Genomic DNA, 18,408 nt, shown 5'->3' with positions numbered 1-18,408 from the left:
GTGAGAAACCTGAAGGTGTCTCCCTAGCTAGTCCCTGGCTGTCAGGTGGCCAGGAGACGGCCATCGCTGTTGGTCCTCGGGCAGTATCCCCCTTCTTTCAGCATCTTTTCCCCATCCTACCACGTAGGACATTAAAAAATAACTTTGCCGACACCAACATTTTCACACAACACCCCAGAGAAAGGTTAAAACCAGAGCTGTTTACCTGACAGGTCCCAATACAAGGGTCAGGCAAAGTCAGACAATTGATCAGAATCACACACACCTGATGGCCCTTTCCCTTGCCCACTGGGATAAAAGGTGGAGCAAGGGAGCACAGTATGGGCAAGGCAGACCGCACAACGAGACAGCTATCCAGGCGAGGAGGAGAAAGGCGGTGAAAATCGAGAGGCTGACAAGGAGAGACACGACCTTGCCCTTTCCGACGCAGACCCGCGAAAAAGACCAAGGACAATAGCCCAAGTGTGCGGCAACAGATGTCAACGTTACATGGAGCGTGTCAACGCTGATAAGCGGGAGCAAAAGAAAATCCTGCTACCGTCGTACCGGCCTTGACTCCAGCGAAGAAGAAAGCCAAGCGGTTCATCACAGCTGGTGAGTCGAGGGGAGAGCCGATAAGAACCGGGGTGTGGTGAATAAAGTGGCAAAGTGGCAAAACGATCTTAGTTCAAAAGAACTGTAAAAGTGTTGAGGGGAGAGCAGCTGCAGAGGGAACCGGCACCACGTGGGTGTTAACTCGAGAGACTCTGGTCGATCCGAATGTGAATGAAACTACAGAAACCAGAAGGCCGTAGAACAGCCGCCAAGTTAGGTCAAAGTGGTCATACAGGAGGTCAAGCAAAAGCCCTGTAAAAGCCTTTTATCTACGAACTTGAGAAAGCAAACAAATGTGAATGTGAAGTTGATAAGTCTAACCCGGAAGAGGGATGCTGACGAGAATGGGGGAAAGTCTAAAGTCACAAGAAACAGTGTGTTGACAAACGTGAACCTGGCTGAGGGATGTCCACTATGAACTGTTTGAAAAGACATTAAAAAGATTAGGAGAAGTGCACTGTCCCGCTTGTCATTTTGAGTTTGACCCCGACAGAGGGAGAAACCAAGAGACATTATAAGACAAAGAGAGGCACTATCCCGCTTGTCATTTTGGGGGTTCCGAGCCCGGCCGAGGGAGACCCAAGGTTGGAAGGTTACTACCCATGGTTCATTGAGAAAAGAACTGTTATACAATTTGTGGAATACAATTTGTGAAGGGTCAGCACCCAGAAGAGGGGACCCAGGGGTGAATCTATCACCCAAGAAATGCGTAGACCAGAACTTGGTGTTTGTTTGTGGTTTTTCTTGATAATTCTATCAGGCCCTCAGGACCAAGAAACGGAAACCCCAAAGGCTTTGATATCAATAAGAACCGGTATAGGATCTAAACCCAGAAGAGGGTAATCCAAGGGATAAAAACCGATCACCCAAAACACTACGTAACAAGGGTCAGCGCCCAGAAGAGGCAGACCCAGGGGTGAAGCATCCTCATCCTAAGCAAAAGAAGGAATTTTTGTTTTGTTATTTCTCGGGAGGATAGCTCAGGGGCAACGTGCTCGCCTTGGAAGCAATACGACGCAGAGCAACACAGAATCGATCCCTGTGTCCGAGCTTAGAAACCTCTGGGTATTAAAGCATGTTATAAATGTTGCGTTCACCTGGTCTCTGCGGGGACATTGAGGCGCGGTTGGAGCCCTCCTTGGACTTGGCTCCCCTGGATCAGACTCCTTCCCCAGCTGCTGTAGTGTGCACTGCTCTGGTTGCTGGCACAGCCCCGGAGAGAATACGAGAGGCAGTGAGAATGTCGTGGTTGGATTGTGATTTCCCTCGAACCCTTCGTTCCAGAATGAGGTGAGCATGCGTTTACCCATATAGTCTCGCCTGTTTTCTTGTGAGGATGAGCTCTCTGTCCTGCTTCTCATCAGCAGAGGCGCCTTAGATGGACCCAGTTGCTTCACTGGTCCGTGTGTGTGGCGGCCCAGACCGGCTGTGACCGTACCACTTTGAAGGGAAGTGTTCTTAACAATGATTATTGTCCGTATCCTTTTTGCGATGTCTTTTTTCCCGTGATTATTGTCCGTAACCCTTGTAATGTCTTTTCTCTCCCCAATAGGTGTGAAAATGGCCATGCAGAGTCGCAGTGTTGGGAGCAAGTCCAAATGGTGCCAAAGGGGATTGCGAAGCTCCCAATTAGAAGGTAAGTTGGTTTTCAGGGTCGAACGCAAGGGTTATATGTTGCGTGGCCAAGCGTAAGATATTTATGCAGTTTCTAACCTTGTGTGTTCTTTTCTCTTGCAGGGATGGCCTGGCGGCGTCAGACGGGAAGCGGCTATCCGAAGACCTGCCAGCGATTACTGGATGGATGGATCCGTGAGGATACTGGGTGAGAAGAAGAACTCCTGCGTAGCTAGATGTCCGGAACAGGTGAGGATGCGTCCCGACTCCGATGACAATGGGAATCAGGTAAAATGCGATGCGCTGCAGGCAAGGGGATTGCAAGAGACAGGTAAGATGCACGTCCAGCGATGGTGTTGCTGGAGTCAGGTAAGCTGCGCGTCGAGCGATGGTATTGCTGGAAGCAGGTAAGGTGCGCGCTAAAACGAAGTGTTGGAGTCAGGTAAGCTGCGCTTCAAGCAGTGGTGTGGCTGGAGTCAGGTAAGGTGTGCACTGGAGAAGATGTACAGGAACCTGGCGAGATGCACGTTGAGATGATGAGCTGGAAACAGGTAAGAGCGCTTCAGGCAGCGGTAAGCGTTACACTGCAGAAAGCAGACTAACGCGAAGCACTTGCATGCGTGTGGGGCTGGCTTAAATAGCCTGGTCCCATCCACTCCTCTTTGGCCCCGCCTTGTGGCTCCACCTTGCCACTCCCAGAGACTGCTGCACGTGCTCCCCAATGTTTCCTAATGGCCACAACCGGCCTGGATGCACGTGCCCCAGACACAAAGTGTGCAGAGTACACTTTCTCATGAGCCTAGGACTGGGTCCATTTGGACCCTTTATATGACAATAAATAATGGCCCTTGTCCTGTGGCCATGACAGATACAAATGGACCTTCCCATTCTGGCTTTTGTTCGAAATAGATAAAGGACAGAGAAGAATCACCATGGTCGGGGAAGGGGCAGAAATAGTGGGCATAGAGGTGGATCTGCTGTACACCGAGACGCAGGGAATGGAGGAGGAGCACCCGAAAAGGAAGGCATGGGAATGGTCAACCAAGGAATTGAAGAAGAAAGAAAAGAAAAAGCGGGGTCCACTTGGCCAGAGAATCCTGGGGGAGGATGCACCTCAGGAAGGAGAACCCCCGGAAAGGAGCCCCATAGGCAAAGATAATCACAAGGTCAAGAGATTAAAAGTAAAAGCTCCTAGGGAGGGGTATATGTATACATACATGTGACATAAGTGGTGGGAGGGCAGGGAGGGAGATCTAGGAGGTAACACATAGGTCAAGCGGGACCCACAAATGGGGCCACTGGGGGAGAAAAGGGGCTCAGCACCCGAGTAGGAGAGTTGGGAGGGGCTAGAGGCTGGTTGAGCCACCTCAGGGAGGGAGGGGGTGTGGGGCGGTTTGGGGGTAGAGGAGGAACCCGGTACAGAACCAACTCAATGAAGGGGGAAATACCCAGCCAAGGAGGAAAGGCACTCAGAATTTCGATAAATGATGGCTAAGGAAAAGTGTTAAAAGTTATCTCGCTGAATATAAAAGGGCTGAACTCTCCAGTTAAGAGGAAAAAATTGACCAATATTTAGCAAGGGAGGCCCCAGACATAATCGCCCTGCAGGAAACTCATATACAGGAAAAGGACAAATATAGATTTAAAATAAGGGGATATGACCGAATACAGCAGGCAAACAGCTCAATGAAGATTGGGGGCACTCTAATAGCATTAAAAAATAACCTGGACCTCAAAATAACTGGTATATGTAAGGACAACGAGGGTAGGTACATAGCAATGACACTCCGGGGCGGAGGGGAAACATTAACAGTAGCATAACCGTACACCCCGAACATGGGGCAAGACACCTATATACAAAATTGTTGCAGAAACTAGAGGGGTTTGCCAAAGGAAATATAATCTTAGCGGGAGACTTCAAGCTTGCATGGAACCCGGAGAGGGATAGAAGTGCTAGATTATATCACACAAAGAATAAGCCTTCAAAGGAATTGAAGGGGAAAATGGAAAACCTAGCGCTAGTGGACACATGGAGGGAAATGAGAGGGGAAGCAAAGGGGTATACCTTTTACTCCCATGTACACAGATCGGCATCAAGGATAGATTATATATGGGTATCACACCACCTGTTGGGGAGAGTGAAGGAGGTGGATGTGGGGGCCATTACCATATCGGATTATGTTCCCATTACGATGTCGGTCACATTATATACCCATCCAGCAGGTCTTTGGAAATGGAGGTACCCGGTACACATATTCAGGGACCAGATTCATGGGAAAGAACTGAAGGAGGAGATGGACCAATACTTCCAACTAAACAAAACCCGGGGAGTAGACCCCCAAATAATATAGGACGCATTTAAGGTTACTATAAGGGGCAAGATAATAACGATAAAAATAAGAAGGGAAAGGGAGATAAGGCAGCTAGAAAGGGACCTGGAAGATAAATTGAAGTCACTCACGGGCCAAATGGCAGCTCAGCCCACGGGGGAGGTTCGAAAGTAATACAGGGCAGTGAGAGGCCAGCTGGACACTTTACTAACAAGTGGAGCGGAGAGGGTCTTGTTGCATCTCAAACAGAAATATTACAGCAAAGGAAATAAAGCAGATAGAATGCAGGCGAGAATACTAAGAAAGGAGGAAAAGGATAGAACCATCCTAAAAATAAAAACGGGGGAGGCAGAGGAACAAACATATGTTAAGTCCATTAAGAGGGAATTTACTAAATTTTATGGGAAGGTTTAGTTTAGTCTATTAGTTTAGTTTTATAAATCAGAAGGTCCCGATGAGAGGGCACAGGAGGAATACTTGGAAACATGTACACTACATAAGATCAGGGCCCAAGAAACTGAGGATTTAGAGAAGGAAATAACAAGAGAGGAGGTGATCAAAGCAATAGTCGCGCTCCCTGGGAATAAAGCCCGGGACCCGATGGCTTCTCGTCAGAATTTTATAAAACATATAAGGAAGCATTGGCCCCGTGATTGGTCTCAATGTATAACAGATTTGGGTAAGAGGGGGGAATAACCCCCTGGGGGGAATAACCCCCTCAATGGAAGAAGCGAAAGTGATACTTCTATCTAAACCGGGGAAGGACTATACAATGTGCGGCTCCTACAGGCCGATTGCTCTCATCAACCTAGATGCCAAGATGTATACTAAAATCTTGGTGTCGCGACTGGAGTCTTTTCTCCCCAGGCGGATAGACCCCGACCAGTCGGGATTCATACACGGAAGGCACACCTATGATAATACTAGGAGGATTGCACATATTATAGAGAAAATCAATATAAAACGTATTGCAACCCTTCTGGTCACGCTGATGCAGAAAAAGCCTTCGATAGGGTAGAATGGGGGTTTCTTTTTCTCACATTGTGCAAGATGGAGTTTGGAGCGGCGTTTATATCAAAAATTGCGGCCAATTACAAGTCACCCTCCCTGCGCTTGCTTATAAATGGGGAATTGTCTGACCCGGTGGCAGTCTCGAAGGGTACGAAACAGGGATGTCTGCTATCCCCACTATTGTACGCCATACACCTAGAGCCTCTCCTGAATAGGATTAGGTCCACCCAAGAAATAGAAGGGGTTTCATTTGGGGGGAAAGAGCATAAGGTCTCTGCATTTGCAGATGACATGCTGCCAACAATAACTAACCCCGGGGAATCCCTGAAAGCAGTGGATACGGTGCTGATTCAGTTTGGCGAGTTAGCCGGGCTGAAAATAAATAAGAGTAAGTCAGAGGTCTTACATATACAGTTATCGCCGGAGGGGGAAGGGGAGTTAAATCCGGGACACCATACACATCGGCTAATAACAAACTGAAATATTTGGGAATTTGTATCATAAAAACCACGGACCAACTTTTTGAGGCTAATTATCTACTGGAAGACATAAAAAGACATGTCAGGTGGAGTCCACTAGCCATATCCTGGCTAGGCAGGATAAATGGCATAAAAATGGTGGTGATGCCGAAGCCGTTATATGCGTTTATGGCAATTCCCACAAGGGTACCGAATTCCTTCTTTCGAGCCCTACAAAAACCTACACAGGGCTTCGTCTGGGAACAGAAGAAGCCACGAATCTCATACAGATTGATGCCGCAACCTAGAAACAAGGGAGGCATGGGGGGCCCAGACCCTATAGCATATTACAGCGCATCGCAATTTAGAGTGGTGAGGGACTGGTCGAAAGACGATAGAGGGAAACGATGGAGAGAAATGGACAGGGCGGTGGTGGGACCAGAATTGGAGTCGGTACTATGGCTACCCCAGGAAGACAGACCCCAAAGCATGTACTGTAGCTCCATTGAAGCCCTGGTAGGGCACACTTGGAATGAGGTAGTAAAACACTCTAAGATAACTACATTTCCTCACCACTCGAACCGATTTTCAGGAACCCACAATTCACACTAGGGAGGGACAGGGGGAGATTTGAGAAATGGCAGGACGGGGGCTGTAGGAAACTACAGGACCTATACGAAGGGGCAGAAATGAAATCAATCATTTAATGTAAAAGGGACTTTGGGCTGGAGGAAGGGGAAAGTTTCCAATACGCTCAGCTGAGACATTGGGCCCTAAACCCTGGTATAAGAGAGGCGGTGATGTGTGAGCTCATCCCATTTGAAAAATTTGTGACGACCTGCGCCGGAGATAAACATTTGGTAGGGGACATATACAGGCTGATTAAAGAAGGGGAAGAGACCGAGTGAGAAGATTCATGCTCAATCGGGAAAGGGTAGCAGAGCAAGGAGGTTGAGACGGAGCAGTGGAATAGACTATGGAAGAATATCCCCAATCTAGCACACTCGCTACAAATCCAAGAAATATGGATGAAAATGATGTACCAGTGGCATCTCGAAAATATACCAGACAGCATCCAGGCAAAGCTGGAGGGTGTGCGGGGCAGAGGGAACCTGGGGGTACATTTGGTGGCATTGCCCAGTGGTAGAAAAATTCTAGGACATGATTTAAGAAGCAATAAGGGGCATACTGGGAACAGATAAAACACAGAACAAGGGGCTGTTCATACTGGGTTTGGACGGAGAATTAGAAAAGCTGCCCACAAAGGCCCAGCGGAAAGTCTATGTAATCCTGGTTATGGCATGGGCCCTACTAGGAGCGCGGAAATGGAAAGCTAAGGAAGCACCCACGGAGCATGAATGGGTGGGCAAAATTTGGTCCCTGGCAGCAATGGAAAAAGTAACATATGAAATCAGGGGAGACCACTCGAAATTCCTTACGGACTGGGACCTGGTGATACAATTCCTAATGGAAGTCCAGGAGAGTGTGGTGCCCAAGGAAGATGGAACTTTTGGGACTGGTATGAGGATCACCACATCCAGAAGGCAGAGGGAGGCCGCTAAGAGGATCTGGGAGGTCCAAAAGGAGAAGGAGGGTATGCAGCACCCACAAAGACTGGCAGAGCGGAGCGTGACCCACAAAGAAAGGGGAAGGGGGCATTTGGGGGGGGGGGAGTTACAGTTGTGTGTAATATACCAAAAAATGACAAAAACTATCTGGAAAAAGCTTTGAATTCATCACCATTCAATTCATGATCACCCCTGTGACCTGCTACAAACCCCTCACTTGCTATTATCCGAACATCCCACAATCTGGGACTAACAACTAAATGAATCACTGTCTCGAAAGATCTCACTAAAGGCAATTGCAGCCCACATGAGCACCAACTCTCTCAAAATTAACAGCTCTAAAACAGAAATCCTAAGCTCTGCCTAAATGTTTTTGAAACATTTGCCCCACCTTCCAATATTTTCCAGAGAAACATTCTAAATAAAAAATAAAGAACTTTCATTTCTTCTGGCACTATGACTTGAGCCTTGATACCCAGATCAATTTTGCTGTCAAAAATCTCTTGCGGGAGGGCGCTCGAGAGCCCAGGTAAGATGGCTGCATGTTAGTGTAGGGAGAAGAGAAGGTCGGACCGCTTCATGGCCGCTCCCGCATGATGATTGATGAATTTGCTATGAATGTGTGATGCCTTGGACCGAGTGACCACAGTGTGCTGAGCTAAGAGCAATCCAACCTACTGAGGCTGCAGTATTAGATGTAGGCTGCAGGAGAAGCCCGACTCAAGGCAGGGGGGCCGATGCACAATGGTGACTTTGGAGCCGGCGGATGCCACGCGGAACGAGGATTGCTGCGTGAGCCCAGCTACAGGGTCGGCGGGCGCAGATGTGTACTAGGAAACGCAAGCCTTGCTCGCGGTTGAGGAGAAACTTCTAAGTAATGGTCTTGGAGCTACGAAACTGACGACTTAGTTTCATAGCTGCACGGGGTGCTTTGGAACATCATAGAGAGCTCCCGGCTTCAATGCAAATGCCATACTAACGCGCTTGTGGGAAGATAAGAGAAAGTAAGTGGATGTCCGCAGCAGTACAGCCATATATGAATCTATCATCTGAGCATATCGCCTGTGACATTCGATATTAAACACAGAGCACCTGGTCCAGTTACCAGGCCCTTGTGACTCCTCCTGGGGGCCAGCCTGAATTAGGACACTGGGGGATGTGTCATGACCAGGTAGCTACCAGAAAGGGTCTGCATGGCTGGGGATCTGGACACAACGCTGATGTATGTGGAAGGACCAAGCTGCGTTTAGGAGATTTCTTTCTCGCAACTCACTTCGCCCGGGGCTGAGCAGCAAAGTAGCGCAGACCCTCCCTTCAGAGTGCTGTGTGGAGGAGCAGTTTTCTCATTCTACAACAAGTGTGGGGGTACCCGCGTAATGGACTGCCCAAACAGATGAGGGTGTTGCACCTGTAATTACACTTAGTGTGGAACTACTACCCCCTACGGCAGACCCACGATAACCGACTGCTACTGGACACTGTATTTTTTGACATGCTATTTCAAGATAGTTTATAGATAAACAACCCCCGAGAATATGTCATTGAGAGGCCGCACAGAGCCCCAATCGTGAAACAAAATAAGGGTGAACACCCACAGATCAGAACATTCAGGCTATTGAACTTTCAACACAAATTAGCCATTCTGAAAGCCTACTGTGCGGCTGGCACCATACGCATAGATGACTCCACAATACAAATCTTTAATGACGGCTTCATAGAGGTCTCTAGACGGTGGGAAGGCTTTAACCTGCTGTATGAGGCCCTGAAGGGATCAGACCATCGATAATACATCACATTTCATGTGAGATGATGTTTTCAATATGAGCAGCAATGGAACACGTTTGGATCCCCAGAGTATAGTTGGTGCTGACAAGTGAATCCAATGCGGGTTGCACAGAACAGCAACCACAGCAGGGCCCTACGTCAAAAAGCCATTGGAAGAAAGTTAGCAGTACATCCAAAGGCATTGACCAGAGGTTGGACAAAATACCCCAAAAATGACAGTAAATGGTAATCATGCTGCTAAGCGCATGGTCTAGAAGGTAAAGAGGGGAAACAGATGTGGCCGGCTGGTAGGCAACGAGATGTCTTGTTCTGAGCGCAAACTGAACACTCTGTGACATAGGTGGAAACACCACTGATCAGAGTGAGCCATCAGAAATACCTCTTGATGAGTTCTATGGTGACTCTTTATCCGCGATGAGCACCAACAAAAGAGCTGTGTCCCAACTTCATAATCTTCAAGTGGAATTCAGGTGTGGGTACATAGATCATTTTCTTATAGTAGTACAGGCCATCCTTGTGCGTCAGTCGCATATGTACGGTAGGATCCGAGGGATTCCTTATTCCTTCAGTCTGCAACTGTTGCATCCAGGTATCAACTGCATGTATGAAGACATTGGTAGGGAACATCATGCCACGAAACGGCCTCTCCAGCTCTTGGTGACCATTTCTGAACAGGAGATCGGCAGTCACGTTCTTGGTCCCAGGAAGGTAGGTTATCACAAAGGAATAATGGGAGAAGAAGTGCACCCATCGCTCTTTCTGGCTGTTATGGCAGTCGAGATTTTGCAAAGACATCAGGTTCCGATGGTCTGCCCTTCTCTCAGTGGGTTGGGGAGTCCCGAGTAACACATGTCTCCACTCCTTACAGGTCAATTTTAGGGCGAGCAGTTCTTTCTCTAATACCGAATAGTTACATTCGGCTGGCGGCAGGGTATTCGGATAATACGCCAAAGGATGTTCCTCATCATCTTCCTGTCGCTGTTTAAGGACGGCGCCAATGGAAGCATTCGAGGCATCGGTCTCCTGGATAAAGACATTTTGATAGTCGGGTTGTCTTAGTATGGGGGCTGAGGTGAAGTGTACTTTCAGGTGGTCAAATGCCTCTTGTGCTGATTTGTCCCACTTAAAAGGGACATTCTTCTTAAGAAGATGTCCAAGGGGGCAACATTAGAGGTGAGAATCCTGCAATTAATTTTTGGTAGAAATTAGCCCTCACCAAGAACCTTGGAAGTTCCTTGATGGTACGTGAAGCTGGCATCTAGAGTATAGTTCTTATCTTTCTGGGGTTCATGGTGATCCCTTGGTTGGAAAGGTTATAACCTAGGTAGGATACAGAGGAAGCATCAAACACACATTTCTCCAACTTGACCTTGAATTGTTGCAACTGAAGCCGTTCCAACACTTGACATACGTGGATCTCTTGTTCTTCTGATGTGGCGGAAAACACCAATATATCGTCCAAGTAAATGACGACTGAATGCATTAAGAGGTCTACAAAGAGATGGTCCATGTATCTCTGAAACACAGCTGGGGCATTGGCCAACTCGAAAAGGCATCACCAGGGATTGATAGTGCCTGAATGGGGAGCAGAAGGCGTTTTTCCATTCGTCAACAGCCCGTATTCTAAACAGGTGGTAAGCCCATCGAAGGTCTAACTTCGTGAAGACCTTTGCAGACTGGACTGCCTCTAGTACATCCGGGATCAGGGGTAAAGGATATTTACCCTTTACAGTGACTTTATTCAGTCCTCGGTAGTAAAGGCATGGTCTCAATTCATCCGTATCCCTCTTTAGTATGAAGAATAGGGAGGCACCCCCAGCGGACTTGGATTCTGTTACTAAACCGTTGTGGAGATGTTCGTCCAGGTAATGCGTCAAGGCTTTCTTCTCAGAGGGTGAGAGCAAATACATCCGGCTGAAGGGAACCGTCGCTCCTGGAATCAAGTCTATCCCACAATCGTCATCCCGATGCGGTGGTAAGACCTTCTTGGCTTCAGTCCCGAAGCCTGGAACTGTAGGTACTTGGCTGGTAACACTGTTGCCACCGTGGGTCTTGCGGGTGTTAGTATGGAAGCAAAAATTGTTCCTTCCTCATTGGTGGTTAACAGCCAGGAGTGCATGCATTGTTCCGATCCCAAAAACACGGTGTGAACGGTTCAGTTTATATGGGATTTTGTTTGGCCAGCCAGGGAATCCCCAGAATCACTGAATAATGAGCGTGCAAATTAAAGACTAGCTTTTCCTTATGCTCTTGGATTGATATCTTTAACATGGTTGTGTGCTTTTCAATGGGTCCACCGCTCAACGATAATCTGTCGACTCCTTCCACTGGTATGGCTTGGCTCTTCTTTTCTTTTAGGATGTGCATCTGGTGAGCCAAATTGACGTCCATAAACACGCCGGCGGCTCCAGAAGCCACCATGGCATGTGTCTCCATGGCTGCCTGCCCCGAAATGGATAAGCTGATTTTGATAACTAGCATACTGGTCCTCCGAGTATCTCTAACGGCCTCTTCCATGGGATTGGTTCCTACACGTAAGTCCCTACTACGAGCGGAAACTGGCGTTTCCTGACTTGCGGTCCGGGGCCATAGGGCACATGCGAACCAGATGATCAGCCGAACTGCAGTACATTCATAAGCCTAGCCTTCTACGTCTGGATCGTTCTTCCTCCGACAAAGGTCCTCTTGCCGTACCTATTTGCATAAGTTCTTCCTTGTTATTGCTCTTTGTCTCGGGTCCAGGCGAGTGAGAAAATACACAAGGGTTACTGTTCTGTGAACATCTGCGTTCTAGCCTTCTCTCTTGCAGCCGGTCATCTACCCGCAATACCAGCTTAACCAGTTCTTCAAAGGAAGGGGGCTGAGGAACATCGGCTAGTACGTCCTTAAGCTCTTCTGCAAAACCCCTATGGAACCGGGTAATGCATTCTTCTTCCAGCCAAGCTGTCTGGTGTGCCAGTTGCTTGAATTTAGTCACGTAAGTTAAGCCATCCATAGCTCCTTGGGTAAAGTCCAGGAGGTTATCTTGTTTGGTGTATGTGAGCTTTGGCCTGTCAAATATACTGGAAAGGCCCTTGAGGAATCCTTTGAAATCATCCAGCAGGGGACTAGAAGACACCACCAAAGGGGTGGCCCATGATACGGCACTCCCTGTGAGATTGGAGATGACAAAGCCCACCTTAGAATGTTCAGACGGAAAGGCTGCTTGTATGAATTTGAATGCTACGGTGCAGGCATATAAGAACTCCTTGAATTTCTTTGATTCGCCATTGTACTTCTCCAATGGAGGTCCCCGACATTGCCTGCCATCTCCAGCGGGTTCTCATTGCAGTAGTTCTTACCGCAAAACCGCATTTTCGGTCTTTAAACTTTGCACCTCCAAGGACAAGCCTTATACAGCAGCCACTAATTCCTGAATTTGCTCCATAAGGACAACTGCCTTTTTCTTTTTTGGGTGTTGTAAGCCATCAGTGTTGCGCCTCACCTTCTTTCACTTGTACTTTGGTGGAAAGAGGTAAGGCCTTTCACTCCATGCTGCCACTGTGCCACCCAAGTATTGTAATCTGGGGGGCACAAAGGCCACTCAGATAGCAGGGTCTCAAGGAAGAAAAACCCCTCCAGGGGAAAAAAACCTGACCAGATATGGTATGGTAGATCCCTGGCCGGTGTAGCAGCTGAGGTTATCCCAATGCGAGGCAGGACTGGTGCTTCCGAGAAGGAAACTGAAGAGCAACAGGTGGTACTCCGAATGAACAGAGGAACAATGTGGGAAGACAGTGGAGCAATCCAGGGAAACCCAGAAAGCAGAAACCAAGGAAGGTGCTGGAAATCCTATGGCTCGGGGAGGAAGAACTGAGAGGCCTGTGAAACCAGGGAGTGAAGGGGAAAACAGGAGCCGAGTAACGATGGTTGGAGCGGGAGAGACAGGAGATCACAGAAGGCAGACGAGGAGAATGAGCGCGGCAAGCCGTGCAGGGGAATTACTCGAACTAGCGTAACGCAACACGATAACAGTTGCAACGCGCTGCCTACCTGGTCTGCAGTGTCATAATTTTCGGAATCGCCATCTTCCGGGACTGACGTGAGCATGATGACGTCAGTGCTCTGTGAACGTGAGTCACAGCCATCTTGGAATGGGAACCTGCCTTCAATGTCGCCATTGTGATACTCGGTTCAGGTGTCTCCAGGACTGCTGTGAACTCCACAGAGATGTTACACCCAGTTATTATCTCCTCTAGCAACACAAAATCACACATTGTTTCCCCCTTCGACAAACTACCGCTAATGTCATAAAAAGGGACACAGAAACATGAGGAGTTACTCTGCTCTACACACCACAATGAATGTCATAAGCGAGCACCGGGTACAAAGGTCCCACTGTTTGTCAGGCAGTTCTTCCGATATTGGTTTGCCGTTCTCCTATAAAAACACAATAGCGGTTCCTGCCCTTCAGCCCCAGGAACCCGGGATACGTACGCGTGGCTGCACGTTACCCCTGCCTTATCAGCTGATGCAGAGGCGAGTGGGTGGGTCCAGGAACGATTTAAGAAAACAAAGTAGTTATAGTGAATATAGGTAGTTTATAATGTCTTGCTGAGTCGTAGAGATTGTCGGAGTTCAGTCCAGTTAATCCCAATAGTAGGTGAAGGTGAAGTAATGTCCCATGCTAGGATACCTTGTAATATAGTTCAGCAGGGCTCCAAAAAATGGAGTGGGCACCCACACAGCCAACAGCTCTCGGGATGCGTGTGACCCGTGCCTTATCAGCTGATGCAGAGGTGAGTAGGCGGGGCCAGGAATGATCTTGCAATATAGTTCAGCCGGGCTCCAAGAAAGGGAGTGGGCACCAACACAGCCAACAGCACTCGGAAGCACTCCAGATGCACGCCATAGTCAGCGGGCTTATTGCTGCTGTCTATGGTGGTCAGTGGGTTTATGGCTGCCACTGCGATGAGGACATTCTCCCCGGATGCTCACTCCATGCTTCCCAATAGTTTGGTTGTTACTTCTGGGCTAGGAGAGAGCAGTTCGAGACTTCCTGTCTTCGACTGCCGTGTCCGCTCTGGGTCTCTCATACCCAGCTGCGCCGCGCTCGGCTGTACTGCTCGGTTCTTTTCTCCTGGTTTGAGCTTGGTCTGCTCAAATTGGACCCACAGAGAACTCCCTCAGCGATTCGCCGGAGTCCTCTGCTCTCCTATTCCTCTGGTCTGGCAACAGAATTTGAAACTCCCGCTCTGGATGGTTTGCACATCTGTTGCCTCTCCCGGCTGGGCTCAACAACTTCTTTAGTCCATTTTCTCTTCTTATATATTGTTGCTAGCACCTCCGAGTCCTTTGTTTCCTTTGACACCTTGATCTTTACACCTCCTCTGGGCCATCTCGTACCATTGCTAGCACAGTCAGTAATCTTCAAGTCTTCTGTGTTCTTCGTCCTTGTACTTTCTGCTTTGACTGTATCCCATGTACTACAGTAATACATTGGTCTACTTTCAAGGAAGTGGTTTGGAATGGAGGAGGGGCTAGGGAATGTTGGGGGGTGACATTGTTTAACTGGCTGTACCTCAGGTGGTCGTCCTTATCCCGAGAGGGAGAGTCCATTCCCATGAGGTCCTCCTGCATTAAACCATCCCAAGGGGGACTATTGGGTAGCGGCCGCACCTCCCTAATCCTCATGGAAAAGGGCTCCCCCCTGGGGAGAAGTGACAACACCTACTGATATGTCACAATACCGTCTAATAAAAAGATTTAACCAAAAAAAGTCTTCTTCCGACTCCTGCTTCTTTATAGAATTTGCCCCATTCATCCCCTACAGAAGCCATTCTGTAACTGTGGTCATCAATGTCAAAAATATATGACTTGGCTCAAATGGTTTATCCTACCTTCACATTTCAAATGAAAGGTTTTTTTTAAGCCATTTTAAACCCACCATAATTGTATTGGTATTTTGTATACATGCTGCAATGCTCCAACCACAAGGCGTCAAGACTATACTGCACTAATAATCCCTCATAACGGTGAAATCAGGTATGTAGTTGTCTCGACAGCACTGCAAAATGTCTGTTTTGGGATGATTACGCTAAGTAAAAAGTAGCACTGCCATCTAAGACAAAGTCAATTTCCTGGAGAAAAGGTCTTGCAATTAGGCTAATTTACATACCCAGAATGCCTTGCTGATGTGGCTCTCAACGATAGCTACTAGGTGGAGCTGTGGAATGGGTAACTTGGCTCAAATGGACTATCCTACTTTTGCTTTTGGATGATTGTATGAAATTCAAAAAGCGCACATACTTCCTAAGCATCTGTAGCGTATGACTATCGACATTTTTTTACCCATACTATTTGTTTTTGTATCAAATGTAGTTGTGCTTTTTTGTACATTGATATCTTTTTTATAATAAACTGGCTGTGTAATCTGATAGTGGAAAAAGGTTATTTGTATTACTATTGTTACATAATTGAAGGTTATGCATTATTATAGTTGTGTAATATATAGATGTTTATATGTTTTGGATGCATAGCTCAAACCTGTCAACGGAGACAGTACTACCTGTGTTATTTGTTCATGTTTGACAGTTCAATTCCCACTGGTTTTCCTTCACATCGTTTTCACTCTGAAAACTACATTGGGGAGCACTGCCCTTTGTATCTGATGAAGCTTTTAGTAACACGATTCATCTGGGTTTTAGAAGTTGGTGATGTGTTGCGCCAGACTGATGTCTGCAAGAATTCAGCAAGTGAATACAAATCTCTGTGATGCTATGAAGTGGGGAAATGTTCTACCATGTGCGGCTAGGAGTATTAGCACAGTAAGACCACCGATTTGTGAAGATTGAATGTGATTTTTCACTCACAAAAAAAGCAAAACATTGCAATTTTGAAAGTCCTCTCATATTTCTTAAATGCTGCTAAAAAAAGCATACAAGTATATTTTATGCATCTGCCACTCATTGCAATAAGGCTTAGGGACAAATCATTGCTAGTTTCTGATGCTGATACGTGCAGAGCAAGTTATTCTAAGCTCTACACAACATTTAAATAAAGCGTCTGCCTTTGAACAAGCTTCTTCAATTGGGAGGCACAATAAGGAGGATTTAAGCAATGGACATCTGTATGTTTAGGAGCTACCTATTACTATTGTATTTAACAAACAAAAAAAAAACCTACCTGAAACGAGAGGGAAGAATAGGCCATTACTTAAGGTAATTAACAACTGCGACAAACCCACCGAGCAGCCATTCATGGATGTTGACCTCCAATTCAGAGGCACTAAGCAATGCTCTATCGGTAGGTCTTTAATGCTTTTTTTAAACCCACCATAACATTGATGATGTTTGATATGATATGATAGGTTATTTATAAAGCACTTAATACCCAGAGGTTTCTAAGCGCAGACACGGGGATCGAACCTGTGGTGCTTCGTGTCGTCTTGCTTCCAAGGCGAGCATGTTGCCCCTGAGCTATCCTCCTGAGACTTTGATAAAGATACTCCAATGCTCCATGCACAAATATGTATACTTTACCACGCTGATTATCCCTAATGAGGGTGAAACACATATGTGGTTGTCTGCATTGTTGAGAGCTGTCTGTCTTGCAGTTAATTAAGCTATGTATAAAACATTGCTGCCCAATAAGACACAATATATTTGAGTAAAAGGCATGCTTTTGAGCAAATTTGCATACCAACAATGCATTGCGTAGTGGCTCTGAATTGGAGGTGAACTTTCAGGGATGGCTACTCGGTGGTGCTGTAGCAAATGTGGCTTTGCTGAGATGGCCTATTCTACTCTCATATGTTAATAAATGCTGCAAAATGTATGGATGTGTGCCACATTTCAGTTTTTTCCCTCAAAGCTTTTAAATTATTCCCACAATATTCTGGGGGTTACAGTCAGTGAAAAATGGAAAGACATTTGGTGTTTGTATACTCAAATGTCTATTTCTTCTATGCACAACAAAGGCCTCATAAACAGCTATTTCATTAATTTCACCAACAGTGACCGATTTGATGGTCTTCAAAAGTGCAGCAAGATTTTTACTAATGCTCGATGAGCTGACATTGCTTTGTGGGGCAACCACCTAGTACAAACCTTGGTAAATGCAAACAACTTTAAGAAAGCCTACCCATTCCTCTTCGTGCCAGTTCACCTGCAAAGACGACCGGCTATTTCTGCCCGTCCATTTTGCCACCAGTGTGTCTTGATCGTTCCTCAGCATCACCTGATCCACATCCCCAGAGGTAGGCGATGCCTTGGAAGCAATGTAATCTGGCCTTGCAGCATTCAGTCCTTGGATTGCGTTTGCCAGGAGTCTGCAATCACAGACAGAGACAAGCTGCCTTGTCTAGAAGGAGACAATAGAGATGTGTGTTAACAGAGTAAAACTAGGTTCATTTCATAAGATACGATTTAAAAAATAAAAATAGCTGTCTTGTTGATTGTGGGAACAAAGGCAGATTATCTTTTTTTATCTTACAAATACAAGGAGGGTGTAATAATGAAAGATGGGTTCATCGCGAAGTACCAGGCTGGAGACCACAGCTAAGTTACGTGAGTGTTTATTCCATCCAGTTACTAGTAGTATACGTGTAGATACACAGACACTGACCCATCCATACACCAAGCCACTTTCCACCAGCTGCCTCTCACAGAATACTCACTCACCCGACCAGCACACAGCATTCCATTACCACTTCACACACCAGCTTCCAATGACATAATGTACAGTCTGGCACATTGCTACAGAGGAGATCTAATACAAAGATGAGTCTAGTTTAATATATTCAACATATGATTCATAGGAGGTCAATAGATGAAAATATTTGCCAGAGGTATTTATGAAAAAGTGTAATATGAGATGAATCAGAATGAATACATATTAAGTGGTTTATAGTCATTCCATCGACAGCCAAAGCATTTAATGCCATACCATCTAAAATAAGCATCTAATGCATTTTATTTTTATGGGGGGTCTCCCTCTTCCCCCTTTTTTTAACCTTAAAAACCCATTTTTATTAAACCAAACCCTTTACCATCTAAAAAAATGCATTAG

At 46.7% G+C, this 18,408-nt stretch overlaps 1 protein-coding gene across 16 annotated transcripts in view; it reads right to left on the bottom strand.

Moving 5' to 3' along the window:
• INPP4A (inositol polyphosphate-4-phosphatase type I A) overlaps positions 1–18,408 on the bottom strand; it is a 2,396,889-nt gene that overhangs the window by 899,613 nt on the left and 1,478,868 nt on the right. For 15 of the 16 annotated variants that reach the window (XM_069636670.1, XM_069636663.1, XM_069636660.1 and 12 more), the window contains one exon: positions 17,482–17,700. In XM_069636670.1, coding sequence (XP_069492771.1) covers positions 17,482–17,700 — 219 coding nt within the window. The remainder of the gene's footprint in view (positions 1–17,481; positions 17,701–18,408) is intronic. The other variant, XM_069636669.1, reaches the window with a different exon arrangement.

This window comes from Ambystoma mexicanum, chromosome 7p, assembly GCF_040938575.1.
Source record: "Ambystoma mexicanum isolate Mex_15411 chromosome 7p, UKY_AmexF1_1, whole genome shotgun sequence".
Taxonomy (NCBI): Eukaryota; Metazoa; Chordata; class Amphibia; order Caudata; family Ambystomatidae; genus Ambystoma; species Ambystoma mexicanum.
The sequence above is the reverse complement of the archived record's forward strand: the minus strand, read 5'-3'. Positions and strand labels throughout refer to the sequence as shown.